General features: G+C 39.7%; 1 protein-coding gene across 6 annotated transcripts in view; it reads right to left on the bottom strand.

The window, feature by feature from the left end:
- Window positions 1-22364, bottom strand: part of SPTAN1 (spectrin alpha, non-erythrocytic 1) — a 50964-nt gene that overhangs the window by 18815 nt on the left and 9785 nt on the right. For 4 of the 6 annotated variants that reach the window (XM_065695967.1, XM_065695971.1, XM_065695970.1 and 1 more), the window contains 24 exons: window positions 19949-20089; window positions 18693-18839; window positions 17958-18091; window positions 17166-17310; window positions 16916-17070; window positions 15566-15701; window positions 14911-15012; window positions 14426-14563; window positions 13901-14011; window positions 13368-13445; window positions 13027-13182; window positions 12474-12678; window positions 12163-12344; window positions 11135-11378; window positions 10697-10819; window positions 9755-9972; window positions 8915-9007; window positions 8425-8559; window positions 7855-8003; window positions 6542-6601; window positions 4115-4313; window positions 2783-2887; window positions 2017-2037; window positions 1639-1674 (listed from right to left, as the gene is read on the bottom strand). In XM_065695967.1, the coding sequence (XP_065552039.1) occupies window positions 1639-1674; window positions 2017-2037; window positions 2783-2887; window positions 4115-4313; window positions 6542-6601; window positions 7855-8003; window positions 8425-8559; window positions 8915-9007; window positions 9755-9972; window positions 10697-10819; window positions 11135-11378; window positions 12163-12344; window positions 12474-12678; window positions 13027-13182; window positions 13368-13445; window positions 13901-14011; window positions 14426-14563; window positions 14911-15012; window positions 15566-15701; window positions 16916-17070; window positions 17166-17310; window positions 17958-18091; window positions 18693-18839; window positions 19949-20089 (3213 nt within the window). The remainder of the gene's footprint in view (window positions 1-1638; window positions 1675-2016; window positions 2038-2782; window positions 2888-4114; window positions 4314-6541; window positions 6602-7854; window positions 8004-8424; window positions 8560-8914; window positions 9008-9754; window positions 9973-10696; window positions 10820-11134; window positions 11379-12162; window positions 12345-12473; window positions 12679-13026; window positions 13183-13367; window positions 13446-13900; window positions 14012-14425; window positions 14564-14910; window positions 15013-15565; window positions 15702-16915; window positions 17071-17165; window positions 17311-17957; window positions 18092-18692; window positions 18840-19948; window positions 20090-22364) is intronic. The other 2 variants (XM_065695972.1, XM_065695968.1) reach the window with 1 other exon arrangement.

Raw genomic sequence — 22364 nt, forward strand, 5'->3', positions numbered from 1 at the left:
CTACAAACTGCAGGAAGAAAGAAACACCCTAGATTTTAAAGGTTTAGTGAAAACTGTTGAATTCTTTATGTTTTTTAAGATGAAAGAGAAGCAAACCGTAAGAAAAATCAATACAAGTGATTTACAAAAGCAACTAAGAATAATTAGCTGCAACACCAAACGTATTCTATAGACCAGAGTAAGAATAGTCAGAAATTCACAATTGATTACTATGCTGTTAATGTAAATAGAAAACAAAACAACAGTCTTAATATGGACAAGGAAGAGGAAAATTTAAAGGCAACATTCAGTGAGTGAATTAAACCCCAAGCTCTTAGCCATGGGAAAGGAAAAAAATAGTACCGCCCAAACTGTTTGGCTCTTGGCTGAGTTTTCAACAAAAACCAGCTTAACAGTGAATTCAGATATTTTTAGAACATATTGAAAACTGGTGAAGGCTTATCAGAAAAATGACAACCAATTCTCTCCAACACGCAATCTACTTTTCTGACAGTGCTGCATTACTTCCAAAATTCATCCCCTTGCAGACATACATACAGAAAAACTGAGTTTGCTAAGTTACTATGCGACTCTTAGGAGTCAACGTACACCCTGTGCAAGAAAAAAACTAACTGAGAATATCACCAATTCTTGCTGACATGGCTGCATTTCCTACAATGCTGTCAAAATATTGCACGTATCTGGTTTTCCCCACATTCCCACAGCTTTAAAGATGTACAAGCAGCTTTAAGTCTAACAGGGTGATGAAAGACGTGAACCATGGGAATGAAATACTACGGAAAAGCACAATGTTGGATAGTGTCTAAGATACTGAAGATATTTTTGTGCATCAGCGGGTGACAGCTATTCTACCGTAAGCCATTAATGAATGGAGAAAGGCTTCTAGCTATCATAGAAAATGAGCTAGAGATGAATAATGGAAGACAAAGATACTGCTATACACATACAACATATTCCTTACTAAAGGAATATTGATATAAATGGCTTTGACTTTCAGGAATAAAAACATTTCTTTCTGCTCACTACATAAAGAAAGAACTCACGCTAAGCGAACAGGGCCTATTGCGCATCTAGTGGCCATGTAACACCTAAAAACGTTGGTATAAAAACTGCAATCAGTCAAGCTCAAAACCAAATGGAGTTCTGCAGCAGAGGTAAAAACTGGACTGTTGGCTATTTCTATGGCTACAGAATACTATTGGAAACCTATCTCAGTTATTCTCATTGCCATACCTGCAACTGGAGAGCTGACAGTCACTTCACTATGCCTACGTGGCTTTTATTTTTAAAACGAAGAGTACTGCCTATGTGACATCTCTATACAATGAGAGAATTTGTGTGCAGGCATAGGAAGGTGAGCTCCTGCTGAATGCCTAAACTTCTGTAACACGCTTGTTGAAGCAAGCGAACGAAGTGAAATCAAAGTCGTTAACCCTAAATCAACCCCAATTCAAACACTTGCTGACACTAGGTCACCATTAAAATCACTTTGTCAACAGTCTTAAAAAGGGGAGGGAATTAAAAAAGGAAAAGAGAGGAAAAGAGGGCCCATGAGAAGGTGTCTGGTCTAAAAAAAGATGATGTGCTGTACTTTTTCTTTTACTTCCCTCTTGTATGCTACTAAGTAATGACACCTACCTTCCAAGGAGAGGCTGTCTTAGAATCAGTTTCATCCTGTTTGAAAATGTGAAGAAACAGCTTTAAATAGGAAGCAAAATCTCAAAGATTTTTAGCATATTCTGATACTTTTTAAGTTCTCCACGTTCTTAACAAAGTAAATCTATTTCTACAAGTAAGTATTTGCATAATTTGGGGTTATCCTGCTCTACATTGATTTGCGATGTGGGGTAAGACATTCAGGAAATAAAGGGATCAAAGATAAGACAATCTTTTTATGTCCTTTCAAAGTCATTATTGAGTTCCTTCATGGAAATGAGCTACAATTATGGCTGAACTTCTACTTGTACATCCCAAACCTGTTCTAATTGCCACGCCATCTCAGAAATTAACACTTACCCTGGGCATACCATAGACCTCCTGCAAAGAAAAAAGGACAAACAGAAACAACTTGTTATTTTCTAACGGAAAGAAATGTTTTTGAGAAAGGGAAGCCAGCAGGAGATATGCTTCCACCCTTCTACAAATTGGTTACCAGTGTGTCATTAAGCCAAATAGTGCTTGCACAACTAAACGGGTAGCAGAAATGAGTATGAGTACTTAACCACCTACTGCAGCACATCGTCTTAGAGCTCAGCAAATAAACGGTAATTATTTATAATAGCACAAGTATGTGAAAAGCTGGCAAAAAAATAGGTTATTAAAAAAAACCCCTCAAAACAGAAAACCCAACAAATCCCCTCCACTGTAAGCTGAGCTCTGTTTTCTTTTTGCGCACTGCACCACTTTTCCTGCTAAGAAATAAAGGCTGAAATTTCATATTTCTATGAAGCAAAGCTAATGCACGGATTCTCCATGACTTTTAGTATTATTTTTGAGCCTTTTCGTTCTTAAAATGAGGAAAAAACCACCTCTAAGTGGTACAATTTGTTATAGCACTATTTGAAAATAGACAGTTTAAAGGGTACCCCTGTGATGGCCTCACTAAACAGCAGGCATTAAACATCTCTGGTTAGAATACCAGTATTATCAGACCAGTTGATAGAGATGATACAGATGAACAGCTAGAACTATGCAATGACACACAAAGCAGAAGACAATAGACAAATGGAAGAAAGTCTTGTGCATCTCAAGAGGATTAGACTAAGGCAGAGAAAAAGTGGACCTGTTGCTGTACTGCTTGCACTTCATCTGCCATCAACCCTTCTGACTCCAGGTCATGCGCAACCTTGTTAATGTCCTTCAGACGTGACTCGTTAGCTTTTAAATCCTGCACAGGAGAGTAAAATATCAGAGCGTTAACATTTGCACAAGTAAAACGTGTGGAACAAGCTGGCACAACAGGGGTGCCAAAAAATACTTGGTTTATAAACAGCAGGAATTCAGCAGGCTTGACCTTGACAGGCACCACTGAATATATAATGCATGAGAGCCTGCCCCAAGAAACCCCAGCTGCCAGCACCAGGCATCAGCGCATTAAAGAAACTCACTGCCAGAGTTCTCCATACACAGAGCTCATGAAACAATCGGGATTGGAGTACATTTTAAACTGCCAGGCATACAACATTACCACCACCATGAAGATCAAAAGCTATTATCCCTATTACTGCATGAATTAGCTAAGAGCCAACTTAAAAAGTAACCTTACTATGATACAAACACTTTTTGTCAATCAGACTGATACAGAGCTTTCTGTAAAGCAGAAAGGGAACTTGGTTAAAAAAAGCAGTAGTAGAGAACTTGTAATTAAATTCTAACACGTGACAGATTCTAATTTCAACCATTAGCTTAATTTAAAAGAACCCAAACCCATAACTGCTATCATCTTCTCACCTACAATAAAAAGGTTGGCTCAAGTCAGCTAACTTTCAAGCTGTAAACATGGTAACATCTACAGAACTGCCTTCAAATGTGTAAGGTCAGGCATCTTTGCATTTCAAGTGCTCAGTATCTTAAAGTGGACAGAATAAATACATCTGCCCAAGCAATTCTTTCCTATCTGATGTAAATAAAATAAATATATAAAACCCCAACTAGTATTGCAAACATTGGGAGATTAAAAAAAGCAAGCTGAAAGCCTACAAGCACTCTGAATGATGTTTTTCTCATCTTGGGAAAAAAAATGAACAGATGGAAACCAAAATGGATCTTTCCTTTCAACAGAAAGGAAGACTTAACCAAAGGTGTTTAAACCATGACATGCTTCACACAACATGAAATTCCTCCAGAGCTCGGCAGATTCTATATGTTCTGAAAGAGAACTTCCAGACCTCTGGGAGCTGTGAAGCACATAACAACCTGGAGACTGTAACCAAACTGAAGACTTTTGAATATGGAATTCTCTCTATCATCATAAAAGAAAACACATATATGTTCTTTTTTCCAATCAAAATTATATTTCCTTCTCAACTGTGAAGGATTATCAGAGATACATGATCAGAAAACCTGACGGGAAAGGGCAAAACTAACATACCCATTATGCATCATTACAACACACCTTCTGAAAATCGTCAAACTTCTTCTGTAGCACCTCCACCTGCTCCAGATCAGCACCCACTTCCTCATTTGTGAGAGCAGCTTCCTTCTCATTGATCCACTGCTGAAGCTCATTGGCTTCACGGAAAAGCATGAATTTTTTGCAGCTTTTTTCCAGCATGCCTTTCCGCTTTTCTCCCAGCTCAAGAAGAGAGTGATATCTGGAACAAGCAGAAAAGGAAAGTGTGGGCAGATTAAAGTGAGCAGAGTCACAGTAATTTACCAAGTACTGGTCTCACCAGAGACGTGGGAAATCCCTGCAGTCTACACTGCTCTTGAACAGAATGATCTACTTGTACATTGGTGGATGTAAACTGTACGTGTCTCTCCTCTACATGGATGTGCACACCAAAATGAGATCTTCCACATGCAACACTTCACTGGGTAAAAGCAAACCCAAGTCACAACTGAGGTCAGGATAGGCTCTCAAGCTACAACAGCACTGCAGTGCAGGAATGGCTCCATAGGTCTGCTTTACAAGTGGTATTTCCCTACAGTACATTAAGTTTGCTATTAAATCATTAAAATCCACTACCTCCCAGCTTTTGGACATAAATGTTTCACCTAGCCATTATTCATTGCAAAATCCGCTGAATATTTTTTAAAAGGTATTCTTTTTTTGATAACACAACTGCATTAAACTGGAAATCCATGAAACTCTTTTCACATACACTGTTTTTCTACCTGTGCAATTCCCAACATCATCAGTGAAACTACTTCTCATTTACATTAGAATAAATGCAAAGTAAAACCTCTAAAATGTTTAAATTGGCTTGAAGAGGCAAATAAACCTCAAAAGAGCAGTCAATGTTTTAAAACCACAAGAAAACCAGTGACTCCTCTTTAACTCCTGACAACCAGCTAAATACAGAGGATCCATCCTACAAGACCTTTCCCCAGCTATTGCTGAATAAAAGCCAACAGAAGCTTTAGTCATTGGTACTGAATTACAGATTTCTTCAGCAATGCATAATGCTTGTTTTTAAAGAACCTGCATTCATAAAAGCCACATCCATTCTTACTCCTACCCTATTTTAAGTCTTCTGGAAGATGAGGTATTCTGGCTGCATCTGGATGGCTTTTTATATCCTCCATCAGACTGCACATTGGTCTACTACAGTGATCAACAGCAGCAACTGATTCACATTACTAAGGCATGAAGATATTCATTTTGGTGTTATTAAATCAAATAATGGAAGACACTACTGAGATACCTGCAGGAGCCTCAAGTGGGGAAAGCGCAGCCCTATAATGTTTTCACTTCCCACCTTGGAGCACAGAGGCAAACACCGAGCAATTACACCCCCCAGCTCGAAGAGTTCAATGATGTAGCATTTTCCTAACAAGTAACTCAGAGAGGACAAAGTCTGTTGAAGAAAATCCTCGATACCCTGGGCTGTAAAGTCTACACATCAAACTGATAATCAACTCTAAGTCTTTCCATGGAAGCAGCTCCTTTGTGGTCTCCTGCCTACCCTGGTTTAAGACTGGATAGAATGGAACTAAGAATCTCTTGTATTAGGTTTGAATAGCAACATCCTACCCTGACTTGAGGAAAACCCTGTTTTGAAGCCTGCCCTAACTGCAGATGTTTGCCTCAGCATGCAATTTTAGATATTAAATACTTGTGAAGCTCACAGAGGATCCAGGGCAAAATTCCTTTAGAAGCAGACCTTACCTCAAAGCTGCTTTGCAACACTTCAGAGATTAACATAATACTTTCCCTTCTGATCCTCAAGAAATACATTCCCTATGAAAAGGCTGCCAGGCGCAGCTGATGAACAGCACTGCTTTGGATCTCCCAGCAATTTCCAAGACTCACAACACAAATTTGGTATTTTTTCAGGAGACATGAGCACAAGTTTGAAAATTAAATTGCTGTCATAATAAAACCCAGTCACCCTATGTAAATAAACTAACGCTTCTGGATTACTCAGCGTGTTATTTTACACAATAAACTAGGATAACTCCACCCTTTCCAAGCTCTAAGACACTCACATGTGATGAAACGCTTCATGTATATGTATTATATATATATAATAAACTAGTATTTCTGTCTGCACCTCAGAAAAGAGATGGGTTTTTTTTAAAGAGAACAGTCTAGGTATCACTAAAGCCTCATTTGGTAAGCAAAATCAGCATAATGGAAAACAACATCAACCCATTTAGCAGCACAGAGGTGACCAACAAGATAAGCAGCTGGCTGGGTGGCTGGCTATAAAGAATACACACCATGACACTCATCTACACTAAAAACAATTCACATCACATCAAATTGCTTCCTTTATGTCTCTTTGGAGCAGCTTTCCCAAAGAAATAAACAAACAAAGGAGAATGAACAGTGACAGGATGGAGACAGCATGGTTTAGAAAGGACTAATCCTACTCACAGTTCTTCGACCTGTTTCATACGCAGAGATACACTGCCGACTTCCTTAGTTATAAGAGTCCTGCACAGACAGAGGGAGCACAGCAAATGCATGCAAAAAATTAGTCAGATTAACAAAAATAATGAAAGCAGCAGCTCCATCCATGGGTTGTCTGTGGTAGGAGATGGCTAAGAGTTGACATTTAAATGGAGAAAATTAGGTGTCATTCAGAAGCAAACAAAGCAAATAAGACCAGGAGTACAATTCACATAAGGAAACTTCAGCAGTACAGTGCAACTCTCTCTATAAGGTCTCCTTATTTCCTGATCATTGTGCCATGCAATTGTAGACTAAAAGAGTGGCCCCCTCTCCTTGGCTCTAAAATACGGACCCCTGTTATAGTTCTTAAAAGCAGCATGAAAATCCGTAGAGAAAACTACGCATTAATATCCTGAGTAATGTGTCAGTTTCCCAGCATCCTTTCTTCTCACTGGTACAAGCTTTTTGCTTTTTAATTCTAGAGCTAAAGGAAGCTATTATTGTATGTCATTGTAATAACTGGTGACTCAAAACAAGTGAGTGGGAAGATATTCTCATGTAGAATGACAGCATAGCTGTGCAAACAGATGGGAGTATGCGTAAAACTTTCAGCCTTGGCTTCCAAATGGCTTGATAAGATGAGCCAGTAGCTCACAGCTATCACCCACAGCCCTTGCTTGCACTAATCTCTAACTACCATGTGCTTTAGGAAGGCATTACCAAGCAGCCACACAGCCTTCTCTATTTGCAATGGCATGTTCCTCAAAAAGGAGGGGACACTTTTTAGCCCATAATGGCACAACATTTCAGGAACACAAGTAATGAGCTAGCACCAAAGAAGTCACAGCTCCTGAGGAGGTCACCTTCAGAGGCAGCCCTGTATAGGGAGGGCACTGTACTTCATGAAACCAAATTTAAGAAAGCTTTTCAAAACAGATCAAACATTAAGAAGTGACAATTACAAATACAAGAGCTGCTTAGGACAGATATAACTCACAAACAAGTTTTAAGTTGTTAAGTACAACAACAAAAGGAACACAAAATACTGAAGTCAGACAGCAAGTTGAGCTCTAGTGTCATGAGTTTTACAGTTAAAAAATGTGAAAGGCAGTAGGAAAATTTAGAATAGGAATAAAATGACTGAATATGGTGTCCTGGTAAAGAAGCCAATTGTTTTGCTCCAATTAATTACTCCCTAGTGTAACAGGCAGCAACCTCCGCTTCCGGCATATGTGAGGCAACGGCCAAGCCAGCAAATGCTGAATGGGTGTCATATATCATCAGCTAAATCTTACTGGTTGTCAATTTGCTCCTGTCGCAATGCTATGCTGCCCTGCTCTTCCAGGAGATTCTCTCGGGATGCAGATTGGGCAGGATCCAGTTTTTTCACATAGGCAGCTGGTACAAATCCCTGACGGTCATTAACTTCCACTTTCCACCAGTCCTGGAAAGACAAAAACCCAAAATGACCATTAAACCAGTGATGCTCCCAACAGTTTGCTCTTTTGATGGAGACTGTTGCAAACAAACAGCTTCTTGAAGACACCTGTTTGTTACCTTCCATGTCTCCCCTTGTGTTGGTCAAAAATTCCACAGCAATAGGAAAATAAGTTTTCTGACAGACACATGCCCTAGAACAGATGCTGTTTATCTGACTTGGAAGCTATAGAGGAGTCATGAGAATGAGCTGAAGAGGTATGCTGAAGTGCTGAAAGCGAAGAGGGACTAAATATGCAAATGCTTTAACTTCCTTGAATGCTCTTTTTAATAAGATAAACCCAAAAGAACCCCAAAGCACGATCCGCAGAGCACACAACCCCAAGCGAGCCAAGCAGCTCAGCAAAAACCAGAAGGCAAGAGTGTACCTTGTTGGTGCTGTTGAGTAAGGTGAGGATATCTCCCTTTTTCATAGTCACCTCCCGGGGACTCTTCTCTTGGTAATCATAGAGTGCCAGAACAAGCTCTTTTCCAGTTTCATCATCTGTGGGAGCAACTTGTTGCTAACAAAGAAGGAGCACAAGAAAAATGAGTTGTTCCATGTTTATGACAATCAATGTAGTTGTCCTAACAGCCTTAGTTAAAGCTACTGTAATGCCTTAAAATTCTTCCTGTTGAAACAAATGCAGATAGACTTAGTTGAGGTGCTGTCTGGGCTCAAACCTTGAAAACCACATTACACTGTCTTCTTCTGAGGCAACACAGCTGTCTGTTACGATTATGAAAACAGGCCACTAATTCTTTTGAGAAAATCAAGTACAGTCTGCAATAGGCTCTGAAAAACAACTGTTATTAGGCTTTGTCTTTACCTTTTGCTGACCCAAGAATTTCAGCAACATGATTAGCATCTTTCCTTACCCTGCATGACTGGGCCTGTTCCCTTAAAGCTTGTATACTACTGCCGTAAGCAGAAAGATCAGACATCAAAGCTTCATGTTTCTTCAGAAGAGCCTGAAAGTGAAAGACAAAACCAACATGTACACCATTTACAAATACCTCTCTGTTTAAAATATATACTTTGGCTCCATACACAGGGAATGTGGGTTTTTCAGAGCTGCCAGCCTTGTGACTCTCATGAGAATAACCACTTCTATTTATTCACAGGCTAGATAGGGCTCCAAATGCTTCTGGTGCTTTTGCTCTACCTTATCTCAGAAACATTCTTTTGTTCTGACCAGGAATACCATGTATCGCGCTGGAAATAGTGTTAAGTTTGAAAGTATGCCTTTAAACTGCACTTCAATTTGATGAACTGTCAGTGAGCAGTGTCTGGGATGTCGGGTTTGACTGCAGAATGACACTAGGAAAATAACTCTAGACAAAAAATTACTTCCAGAGCAATGAACTACTAAAAACCAGACTCATACTGAAATGCAACATCACATGAAGAATTTGCTGACATTAGTCTCGTTATACTTTATCAAAACCAAGCAAAAAAACCCTGTTAAAAGAGCTGATGCAAAGTAAATGTAAAGTTTCCTCACAATTGATTTAATATACTGAACAGGAAAATTTCATGTACACTAATGAAGACACAGGGAAAACTGTCATCTTTTGATTCAAAGCCAAAATTCAGCTTGATACAAGAGTCTTCTGTCATTTTTTGTATGAATCTCAAAATCAGCAGAACTCATTTTTTTACCACGGGACAAATCCTTGCTGTGTTTATGCAAAACAGATTCAAACAATCTCAAATACCTCAGCAGAGTCTTCATCTTTTCCATAGTCTGTACTGCCTACAATGGGCTCCTTTTCCCTCATCCAGGATTCTGCCTCATTAGCATCAGCAAAGTACTGCTGAGCTTGCAGGGAATCCTCTAGGTCTTGTCGACGTTGAGATGCTTTAGCTTTCAGTGAGTCCCACTTTTGGTTTAGCTCATTCAGTTTGATTTTCACATCCTCAGCTGCAAAATGTCCTATGTAACAGAAGGAGAGGGAACTGAAGATTACCTGTACTTCTTGGAAGTCAGAAATTAGACCCATTTAAACCTACAGCCTATTCTGCCTAGAATAACGAAAGCACAACTCAACTTGTCCTTTTGCCTTAAGACTGGAAGACACTGTACCTGTCAATCAAGCTGTACTAGGAACATTTGAATCATTCTAAACCAAACAAGCCACATCATATTTCTTCTCAGTGATACAACACAAAAAGCCACCTTTTTCCAGTGGCAGAGTTTTGGCAGCAGACAAAATCTTATTTCAGACCAGCATTCTGAATCCTGGAATCAGCGAATTTGAGTAATCTGGTGTTAATTACACCCAGTTAGAAATAAAGATGCCTACTTATTTAAAAGCAGGAATAACTCGTATTGTCTTTGTGGAGGATTCTCTCTCACATCATGACTACGTATCTCTGATATAAGCCTTTAATAGACTTAAAAATGGAGACTAAATATCACAGGCACAAAGGTGCTGAATACAGGGATCATATATGCCTGTCAAGAGCAGATGCACATATGTGAAAATCATGACAGGTTCCCATCAAGGAATCTAGTTTTAGGTTGAAAAATGAAGCTCATCCTGCCAGCAGGTATCTGGATAAAAACAGGCACTGATCCTTAACCATACAGGACCAAAGTCCAGTATTAAGACTTTTGGATTTCTGAAAGAGGAGGAGTTAAACCCACTGAGACATACCTTCTTCAACCATAGCATTTCCCTTCTGTGTGACTGCTTTAATGCGGGGCTCATGGCCTGCAATTTCTGCCTGCAAAGCCTGGTGCTTCTTTAGCAGATTCTGGACACCAATTAAGTCTTTGCCTGAAAGAAAGAAAACAATTCATCAGCTCATTCTGGGTCATTAACCAAAAATTTCAAGGCAGCTGCAACCAGCGTTAGACAACTTGCAGAGTGAGTGCTATCGCAATGGAGACAGAGCACTGAAAACTGCTACCCATTCAAATTTTAGAAGTAATGTAACAGTCAAAGAACCATGGGTGATGGTAAATCTGGAACTCCAGGCAATGGCAATTACAATAAATGTTTCAGAAATTTCTAGGGAATCTTCCGTAAAGAGACAGATTATAACAGAGCAATTCTGTCACTGAAATCCTGGAGATACCAGGATGGACCAACCTCGGTTTGTTGAAGCTGCAATGGGCTCTTTTTCCCTAATCCAGGTCTCTTCATCCTCAATGTCACGGAAGAGCTGTTGCAGGCGAAGAGAATCTGCAAGTTTCTGCTTTCGAGCTACCATAGGATCCTTCAGAGCTTCATAACGAGCTACTAAAGCTTCTTGCTTCTTCTTGATATTGTCAGCATCAAAGTGCCCAGCATCCTGGAACTGGCGTGCCTGGATGGTAATGCCATCTATACGATCCTAAAATCAACCCAGGAATAGCATTATGTTAGGATTTCTCTAAGATGGCTGCAGCGACTGTAAATATTTTCAGGCCTTAGTAAGTTATCTTGTGACAGAAGAGTGCAACCATTGTGGTGATAATTAGACCCCGGACAATATTCAATGTTATGTAAATGCAATTGGTTTCAGTCTGTTAACTTCATAAAATAAAGATTCTTGAAGTTACATTAACCTTACAGATGTGCTACTCCACACAAACCATTTCTTAATTGTTAGCAATTAACTGGCAATTCCAGTTGTGGAAAGCCAGATTTTGTTGATTTTCTTGCTGTGGATTTAATTCCCCTAAAAGATCACCAGCAAATGAAGGAACCACTTGCTGTAAAGTGCTATATTTCAAAACTGATCCGTTCTCCCTCCCCTTCCATTTCTTAGAGCTATAATGAAAACAAACCGAACAAGAATAAGCTGTTTGCAAATGGAGAGTGTAAGGGAGAATTATTTCCTACGCAACGCACAGCACATCATTTTAAGTTGATACAGCACAAAACAATGCTGTGCTGTCAGCAGCCCACAGTATGGAATCATTGTCCTTTTTCAAAAGCTTTTTTTTGTCAAAGGCACAAAGATATTGCTCTTAGAGACATACATTTATGTTTCAGTTCAAAATTATTTCTGATAAATAAGCTGCAAAGCCCAAAGCTACAAAATTCATGACAATCCAGACCTACTAAGGTCTCTGGAGTGGGCACTTCTGAGTGAGGAAATCTGAAACGACAGGAAGAAAAATGATTTCCCTTACCTGATGGGCAGCAACATCTGCTTCTAGCAGGGCATGTTTCTTCTGAAGATTCTGCACATTAGTAAGGTCTTTTCCATAATCATCAGAAGCCAAGTGTCCCTCTACTTCATAGAGCCACAGCTCAATGTCTTCCACATTGCGATTAAACTGCTGCTGTTGATTGGCTTCACGCAGTTTTATACCTGACCAAGACAGAGCAGAAAGAGGAAAAAATGACTTATGGTTTCCACTTTATTTAACTCCCTTCCTGTCTTCTCCCAGCTAAACTCCCTAGCAAAAGAATTAGCCATATTCTTCTGAGCAAGTCGTACCTTTGAGTTCAGTGGCCTCCAGAAGCTTTTTCCACAAGCTGATAACTTCATTCATGCGAGCTGCCACTTCATCAGATGCATAGTGATTGACATCTATCAGCTTCTGGCCAGCTTTCTCCAGTGCATCAATACGACTCTGATTAGCAGAAAGCTCTGCTTCAAAAGCCTGATGTTTCTGAACTTTACCTTGCAAGTTTGATGGATCCTACAGATGAAGAAAGAAAAGAACCCTTCAGTCCAAAATTAGTATCTATAGGTCTCTGAAGAACTTTTAAAATTAGAGTACACTCATTTACATGCCAAGATATTGCCAGAGGATTTGGTGCCAAAAATATGCCTAAATCAGAACACTTAAGCTGTTCAAAATAAGCATGATTACAGCATGATGGGAAAATCCCCCCTGGGGTCAGGGAGAAACCATAGCGCCTTCTGTTGCCATTAATACTGTCTACTATCAGCAACATTTTGGCTGACATTGCTTCATATCATTAGGCTGATTATATTAAGCCTGCTATTGCCTTAAAACGACTCTAACATTTGTCTTTGTGTTTACCTTATATGCCTCATCTGTTGCAGTTTTCATTTTTTCATTAACCCAACTCTTCAACTCATCAGAGTCCCGGAAGAACTGCTGCAGATGGAAGGAATCTGCCAGCTGAGCACGGCGGTACATGGCTCTTTCATGAAGGGCATTTCGGCGGCTCAGCAGCTGAAACAGAAGAAGTAAAGGTTTAAAGGTTTTTAAATCCTTCAAGCTTGTAAGAACCACCACTGTACTGCACTTTTGTGAGAGCTCTGCTCTATTTGCTGCCGTGTACTGCAGTCATAACATTTAAAATAATAAAGAAAACTATGATTTGAAGTCTAGAGTACAAATATGGCTTAGATACTTACAGCATCTCTGCGTGTAGCAACATCATCCATGGCATAATGGTTATTCTGAATCAATTTAGTGGCAAACTCGTCTAAGGCCTAAAGAGAAAACAGGTTTCCATTTATTTGGTGTAATACACATTGTAAGTGCAAGTTCAGTTAGTAGATTAGTTCTCAAAGGTTTATCACAGTAAAACTAACAAAACCCCACTCAGATAGCATTGTTATACGCTTCTTTATGTGTACCATCATCTTACACATGGAAGAATGCAGATTTTGACAAATCATCCACATGTGTGTTGCATGATATGCAAGCACTGGGTTACCTAGCTCTCTGAGGCAGTAATCAAGCCCTATCATGCCTTTTCCACTATTTTCCATTTTAGAGACACTACACATAATTTAGAAATAATACATCCCACACAACAGTGGATCATCCTACAGAGCAAACCCCATCCTCCTCTGCTATTCTGCAGCAGTGTCTTCTCCCCAGGAAACAAATTCACTTGTTTTATTTCTTGCCCATTTAGTGATCCCTAATGTAAATGTCTTACTGTGATTTTCTCCTCTTGGGCACTTAGGGATTTCTCAAAGTCTTCATGCTTCTTTAGAAGAGCTTCCACACTATCCAGAGAATCACCAAGGTCTTCATTTAGAAGGAATGCCTGAAGTCAGGAAAAAAACACATTTTTATGTTTCCATGCTCAGTTGCTCTAAGTCAGCTCAAGCCGTGTCAATGATGTTGAGAAGTACAGGAAGATATATTGGGACAGTGTTCCCTGTATGCCTCTAACAGGGTCCAAATAATTCTTTTTAGCTTGTTATTCAACCATCACTTTACAAGAGTTCACATACACAAAAGCAATCTCAAGCCAACTTGTCACAACAGTTAAAACATCAGATGGAAACAGTCATTGTAGCAGATGGGGCAGTCAGATAGTAACTCTGCACAGCACCCTGCTCCCTAGTGCATGTTTAGTGGCAGTCACTCCACCCATAAACCAATTGTTTTAAGTCTAAAGACGCAGACTTGAAATGAAAATCAACCTTATCTGGAGAGTTCAAAGATGTGCACTCACTTCTTGTTTGCTCATCCAGTTGTCAACTTGTTCAGTATCTCTGTAGAAAAGCTGCAAGTCCATGCACTGCTCGTACTGCTGCCTGCGAAGCTCCCATAGTTCTAGCAAGGCAGATCTTTCATCCGAGAGGATGGTCAGCTAACGGATTGGGAAGAGGAATACAGAATAGTTTTATCTAAGTTTGGTTCACTTCTATCACAATGCAAAGTCGTGACTCTAAAAAAGTGGCTTAACACCAGACTGAAAATGATCTCCTGTATAAAGAATCCTTCTATTACTGAGAACATCACCCTCACACAGGGCGAGCCTTTTGTTAACTTATCAAGCTTGAATAGTGGCTACAACTTTCTGACTTCAGCCAGAAACCTCTCCTTTTCCAAATTAAATCTACAGAGATATTCAATGGACAACCACACTTTTTGACTCCAGACCTATTTGTAAGAGAACCTCTTAAATTCTTCCAGGAGCTCTTGCTCTCAACTTACCTTTTCTTTAACTTCATCAGAAGCATAATGCCCAGCAGCAAGCAAAGCCTGGCCAGACTCATCAGCAGATTTGAAGCTGTCTTCATGGGCATCAATTTCTCCCTATAAAAGGGACATGAATAAGCTGTTACCAAAATTTATCTTGGAACAGGGCCAGAATACGAAAACTGCTACTGAAAATAACACAGAGACAACAGTCTGCACACCTGAATGATAAATCTTAAGCTATCTTTGAATACATTACCCTTAACAGGAAAACTAGAATGAAATGTACTACCTTACAGTGCAGATAAGTATAAATTCATGTGTTGAAATGAAACTAAAGGTTGGTTTTAAGCTGCACTTTCTGCTTACTTATAGCAGTTCCTCATGATGGAGAACTAAACCAGTCATTAGCCCGAATTACTGCTATCACGTCTGATTTTTAATGAAATATTATCGTAAGCATTCTTAAATACTTATTTATTAATGCTTATCTACTATTGAGAAACAAAGTAAAAACATTAAATCAGGACAGCCATCTTGTACTGTGTTAGTTGCCTGATCAAAGGATTCTGGTGATACAACATCAGCAGTTCCTATTCAGAGACTGTGACAGACATACAGATCAGCTATTGAAGGCTGCTGACTGGATTTGGCTGCATAGCCATTGTACCTTGTGTTCCTGATGTCTGTCTAGAAGGGCTTCTGCTCCAGCAACGTCATTAGCAAGTTCATCAGCATTTATCAGAGCCTTCATCTCAGTCACCCAGCTGGTGAGGTCTCGGAAGTCAGCAAGAAAGCGCTGCAGCCTTAGGAAAGCACAATGAAAAATGGTTGGGAATAATTAAGTTTGCGTTGTTTCTCCATCCTTATCCCACAGAAGGTGTTACAAAACATAAAAGCTGTTCCTCAGATAGAACAAAACAATACCAATTCACAGCTGGAATATTAACTAACTAAATATGCTCTCCATCAAAAAAAGAAGCCTTTTATAGACAGAAAAAAGGTATGTTCAAAATCAATTTCTCAAAGACATGTTTTACATATAACTTATCAAAGTAAAATGAATACTCGTGACTACAAGCCTGTATGTTGAAGACAACAGAAATCAAAAGGCAGTTCTCCAGCAGAGTGTTTAAAGGTAGCCCACGGACTGCTTGTCACAATCATAACAGTGTGGGGCGCAGACTGACAGAAAGCTTCAGCTGCACATGCCTCAGCCTTAAAACAACAAGCAAATGAATTCTCAAATTCCTTTCAGCATGCCTGTAAGTTATTTGGCACATGCTTATCAGCAAAAGTGATCCATTTGTTTCCCTTTCACATTTGCTGTTAATTGATGTGAAGAGATTATGACAAGGAAGGCAAAGGAAAAAATTATTATTGTGTGAGTCTCCACCACCATAAATCTTGCATCATGGGAAGAAGCAAACAGCAGAAAAACAAAACCAAGAAGGGTGGAAACTAACCACAAGATTAGGTTAAGTTTCTTTTTAGTGCGGCTTCTCAATAGTGATCTAAAGGACTGCATTTCATAGACAGCCAGGCTTGTGTAGAAACAAGACTAGATGGAGACAAATCCCACAGCAATAAAGCAATTGTCACAGAAACAGGTACTTCATTTTGTTGAGGACAATACATCAAACAATAATCTTCACTAAGAATCGTAACAACTTCATCATGAACAGATTTGCAATATGCGTATAAAAACAAAGCCGCACTACTTCAAATGGCAGATACCAACTCAGATGGGGGAAAAAGAAAATCAAACATCCTAAAACATCTAGGTGTCTCTTTACATAATTAATCTACATCCAGAGAATGACCTGAAGCTGTACATATTTATCATGTATCTCTTTTACTACAAGAAGTTATTGTAAAACATAATTCGGTGAACAAAACTGCTTCTGAAAACACCAGAATCATCCCAAAATTCTGGAAATGTCATCCCTTTTTTCTCTTCCCAGGAGCATTCTGTCAAATCTGAGGAAGAAAGGTCATTTCAGCATGACGGCATTCCTACCTGTAGGAGTCATTAAGGCGAGCATGCCTCTCTGCTGCCAGAGTCCGGATCTGTTCCCAGTTGGCAATCAGCTCCTCCCGTTTCACTTGAATTTGAGAGGCATTTATTGGGTGAGACTGCTGCAAACGGTCAGCTTCTGCACAAAGGGCTTTAACCTAAACCAGGTCACAAACAGTGAGTAAGCTTCTAGCCTTTTACAAGCAGCTTACTTCATACAAATTGCAGGTAAAAATGCATCTCGCATGGGTACCTTATCTTCAAGAGCTGCAAGATCTCTCTCCAGGCCTTCATGCTTACGCAACAACGCCTGCACGCTGGCAAGGTCTCTGCCAAAATCATCTGAGGCCATCAACTGCCCTTTCTCCTTAATCCAGCTGATTGTTTCATCCACATCCCTTCAAAACAAAGCACAAATTGAAAACAGTCTTATCTTGTATGGAAAAGGGAAGAAAGCAGGATGTTTTCCTGTACTTATGCCAGGAGTACTGGGAGAGACACCACAGTCATCCCTTGAAAAAACTGGACTTTAAAAACCTCAAACCCCCTTGAAGTGTATTGGCAGCCATTCTTCAGATGGTGTCATCAGGTGCAAGCAAGGAATTACAGCCCTACTGAGCACCACTGCCTAGTAGGTACATTTCCCACTCCAGACCTTCCTCCAGCTTAGTAACGGCAAATCTCAAAATGCTGTAGATGAGGATAAGCATAGCAAGACACTGTCCAAAGACCTCCGAGAACAATTGGACTGACATCCAGCTGACAACAAAAACCTTTTAAGGCTCATCTAGGACAGAACTGGGAGGAAAAGCCCTCAGAGGAAAGGCAAGCAGAACTGCCAAGTGTTGAACAGCTAAATCAGAATGACTATTCCAAGGCAAATCTAGAGCAACAATGCCCACATTCAACAAGTCATGAGGAAGAATAAAGCAGAACCGTTAACAGACAACAGCAGCTCTTCTCATACTACTGGATAGAGCTGAATGCCTCATTAAACATCCACACAAATGTTACATCACTTCAGCAGATCCAGCCAAGACCATACCTGTTAAAGCGCTGAACTTCAGCTGCACCAAAGAGTTTTCCTTGTCTCTGAAGGGCAAGTCCCTTCAGACGCTGCCAGCTTGCATTTACTTCATCCTGCTTGGATTTTATCAGTTCCTCTTCAGGGTGCTGTTCCTAGCAACCAAAGGAAAAACGCTCTTTTCCCATGTTCTGTGGTCTTATCCATTGACAAAACCCTGTGACACCGCTGCTTTCAAGAGATCCGTTCATCATTACTGCTCTTGCCAGATGATCACTTAACTCAACAGTTTGCCTCAAGCCCCACTGTGTAAACATTCAATGCTCCTGTAGTAGTTCCCTATGTACTAATCAGTCAATGGGAAGAGGACTGTAAACACCATCTTTTTTTTCCTGGAAAGCGGTACTTCCTGCCCTGTCTCCATCCTTGATCAAGTCCAGGTAACACACCAGAAGAGATGTTAATCCTGGTTATCCAAGGGAAACACATTTAACCCCAAATACAATTTCTTTGACTAATCACTGTTCTCCACATTTTCAGAAACATCCTCAGCTGGGGCAGTTAAAACTGTTAGGCAGAAGAATGAGTGAATCAAATGACCACCATTAAGACAGCCAAGTACTCTGGCACATGTAGAGTAGTAAAGCTTAAAGATCAGCTACCAAACCAAAGGGAACATAGAGGAAGTTGCAGACAAAGCTTATTGTGTTACACCAGGCTTGCCAAAAGACATTTTCAACACACATTAATGTTTACCTGGATAAGTTTGCCAGCAAACTGGTTCACTTCATTTACTCTTTCCTCATGAGCTGCCAGGTCTGTCTGGAACTCTTCAAACTTCTTCTGCAAAACTTCAACGTGCTCTAAATCCTGCCCGAGTTCTTCTGAGGTCACTATTGCTTCCTAGAACATTGAGGGAAAAAAAGCAAATGTCAGTATATCCTATGGGAAATCACGACTGAAATGAGGAAGGGAGCTGTTCTAATTTTCAGTAGGTCAAAGAGTTAAAATCAGTGCATTTAAAGGTGGTTTTAAAACTACAAAGTTTCCTCTGCTAAATCCCATTCCTCCCCCCAACATCTGTCCATTACTGCAGCAAACATGCAAGATCATCAAGGGTATTAGTTTTTTCATCTTGCTTGTTTTTACTAATTTTTCGAGTTACTGAATATAATGAATTCTTCTATCCTAAGTTTTTTGTCCCGTGCATGATGATCTCTACTAAAACAACCTAAATTACTGAAAGAAAATACACACAGAAAAAAACCATACTTTTTAAAGTACAAAATAATTGCCCATGTTATTGTGGAGCACACAGTGACTAGAACTTGATTACATTTTTAGGCCGTTTATTAGCATTTGCTACCAACTCCAGATGGAAAGTGCACTCATATTCAGTAACAGCTAAGCAGTGTTTACAGTTTGAACCCACAGTGACACAAAATAACAAACCATCATTAAGAAAACCTCTATGATCATTTGTGGCTTTTTTTTTCTTGATAGTGTGGTTTGTGGTCTGTTTCCTCAGAGTTCAAAGAATCAAGAGCCAACAGTTCTCCTGCAGCTCATGTCCTCACAATGAATATCTAAAGATATTCCAGCCATTAAGTAATTACATACACGCTGCTTGCTGGTTGGGCTGGCTACTTGCTAGGACTGATCATTTAGAACATTTATAAAACACATTTGCTTTTACATGTTGTATATTTCCCTTACAGGAACGTGAATTTGATTACAATGAGAAATATGAAGGTCTCCTCAAAGCAAAGAATTCATGTTTAACTATGCTTTCCTTCATGCAGGCTTCCTCTTAGTCCAGGACCTTGTTTTGTGGCTGCAAAAGAACACATAGCAGCTGGCATGCCTACTGCTTATGCAGTATGAATAAGGTAAATGTACAGGTGCCTTTAAAAGCTGTCTTTGACTACCCAAACTCCAGCAACTATAGAGTGAGAGACAGATTTCACACAAACACATCACATTCCACACACCAAAGGCAGGTAATAATATACCTTGTCATTAATCCAGTCCAAGACATCTTCACATTCACGTAAGTACTGCACCAGCTTCTGTGCTTGCAACAATTTGACTCCCTTCTCTCTCATCTTTTCCAACAGCAGTTCCCATAGTCGATGCAGCTCCTGCAGCCGAGTCTAGAACAATAGAATGCTGTTATTAAAATCCTGTATCAGAGAAGATCAGATTTATTTCCTTCCTGACCTTAACAGATGATGATTTTTTTCCTGGAACAGTACATGCTAATCCTCACTTTAGACATAGGGTGGACAAACCTAATAAGAGTTTCATCTCCAGTCATTAGTTTTCAAATGAGGTAAAGTGATCTAAACAACACTAAATTAGAAATTACTGAGTATTTATACACTTGTTCATAATTAATGAAGCTATCAAATAGTTACATTTACATAACTACGAGTTAAACATTCTGAGATCAAATTTGATTTAAATTCTATGCTGACATGAAGTCAGACCAAATATATGCTGCTGTCCCCTTCAAATGTTCAGTCTTCTACAGGAAATTCAACTCCCAATAATGAATGTTGTGCTCATTTTCATACTCATTTTTAAGATGACACATTTTGTTTCCAGCCAAACTTGTGCCACTTTACAGTATTTTAACGCTTTCTCTTAGCACTAATCACTTAATATATTTAGCCAACATTGTTAAGTAACATAACACTGGAATACTAGGAGCAATTACCAGCTTTAATATTGAGTCTTTCTCTGGCTGCACCTCTGTCTTTCAAAACTGTTGGGAGCAACCGTAAGTTTTATAGACAATTAAACAGAAAAACCACACTCCCACACAGACACACAACTTGCAAAACAGGAAAGTATCTGCTCCACCCATCGTCTATAACGCGTTGCTCATCGAGAATTGAAACTTGAAAGTCATGCTGGAGAAGCTTTTGAACATTGAGCATAGGCGGATACCCGTTTAATCCGCTCAGTTAGGTAGGTTTCCAGAGGGTAAAGAGCTCACACTACTCGGTTTCCTAGCACTGCACACGAGAATAGTGCAAATCATCAACCAACGAAGAAAGGAGATACTGGAGAAAAAAGTTGCACTGCACTGCAAGAAGCTTCACCTACTCGGATGTGGGACCCAACTTGAGTAGCTGTTACTATTGGGCGCTGCGCAGTCCGGTACGGCGTGAAAGACTGAACCATTAAAAGGCAAATTACCACTCCAAATAACACCACAAATAACTTTCACTGCAGTTATGACACACTATTAAGATCATCCAACTGCAAAGCATTCCCCCCCCCCCCCCCATTTGGAGGAAAGATTAGAGATCCCACTGTGATCATATAAAATTAATAAAACCCCGCTAAGGTAATGCTAATGTTTTAAAAGTAATACCAGGTTTTCTTGGTTACCATCTTTTCTTGGTTATAATGAAATGATGAACATGTAAGTTTGATAATCACTACAAAAACATCACAAGGGCTCTCCTTTTAAAAACCTGTAACAGCTCACATCTGAATCTTTTACAGGAAAATGCTTTAAACAACTTCTTTGCATTAAACTAAAATGCAGCCATAATCAAAATGGAAACTAGCTGATGTCCAGAAACAGCAGCTTTAACAAAATGAGTCCTAGAAGAAGCAGCTGGTATGCAGAATAAGTGTTTATTGGTGGGGTACGCACATGTATGTGTGCATGCACACACAGAATGGTTTGGGTTGGAAAGGATCTTAAGATCATCCAGTTCCACCCCCCCTGCCATGGACAGGGACATCTCGCACTAGACGACATCATGTAAGGTCATGGGGGAGTAAGAGAGAAAACACTAATATAACCAGAGGAAAACGAGAATACACAGAAGGAGTAAAAGATAACCAGCAAGTCATCACCTAAAACTTACAGTTTGCTCAGACTTTCTGTAACATTGATAATTGCTCAAATACTGTCAAATGTAAACCTATCTAGTGCAGCAGCAAAGATGTGACAACTACATCTGTCATTGTATTACAGAGTTTGGGAGATTTAGAGAGAAATTAAGAAACAACAGTCTATCTCAGCAAAGGATTTAAAGTAAGCTTAGCACTTGTTACTGAGGAAGCAGCTGTCCAAAGAGGTGTTTGCTGCCAAATAAACAGAGCAGACGGAGCACTGTACTTGAAGCTCACAGGAAAAGCCGTGGAACACAAATTCAAAAAGACCCAAGTGTATGGGCAGTAGAACTTCAGCAAAAAAGTAAAGATCACAGAGACCTGATCTGGGCCAGAGCACATAGAAATTACACATCTGAAGTTTACTGCTCTGGTTACTTATATTACTTGGAACGGCTACTGCAGAAGATGAAAATGCTCTACATCAGCAAAAATCGAGTGGTCAACATCCCTGACACCAGGCCTTGTGAATCTGCTGCTGCTCGATCTTGTGTCATTTTGGAAAGAACCACA

The sequence above is a fragment of the Lathamus discolor genome, chromosome 15, assembly GCF_037157495.1.
Source record: "Lathamus discolor isolate bLatDis1 chromosome 15, bLatDis1.hap1, whole genome shotgun sequence".
In the NCBI taxonomy this organism is placed as follows: Eukaryota; Metazoa; Chordata; class Aves; order Psittaciformes; family Psittacidae; genus Lathamus; species Lathamus discolor.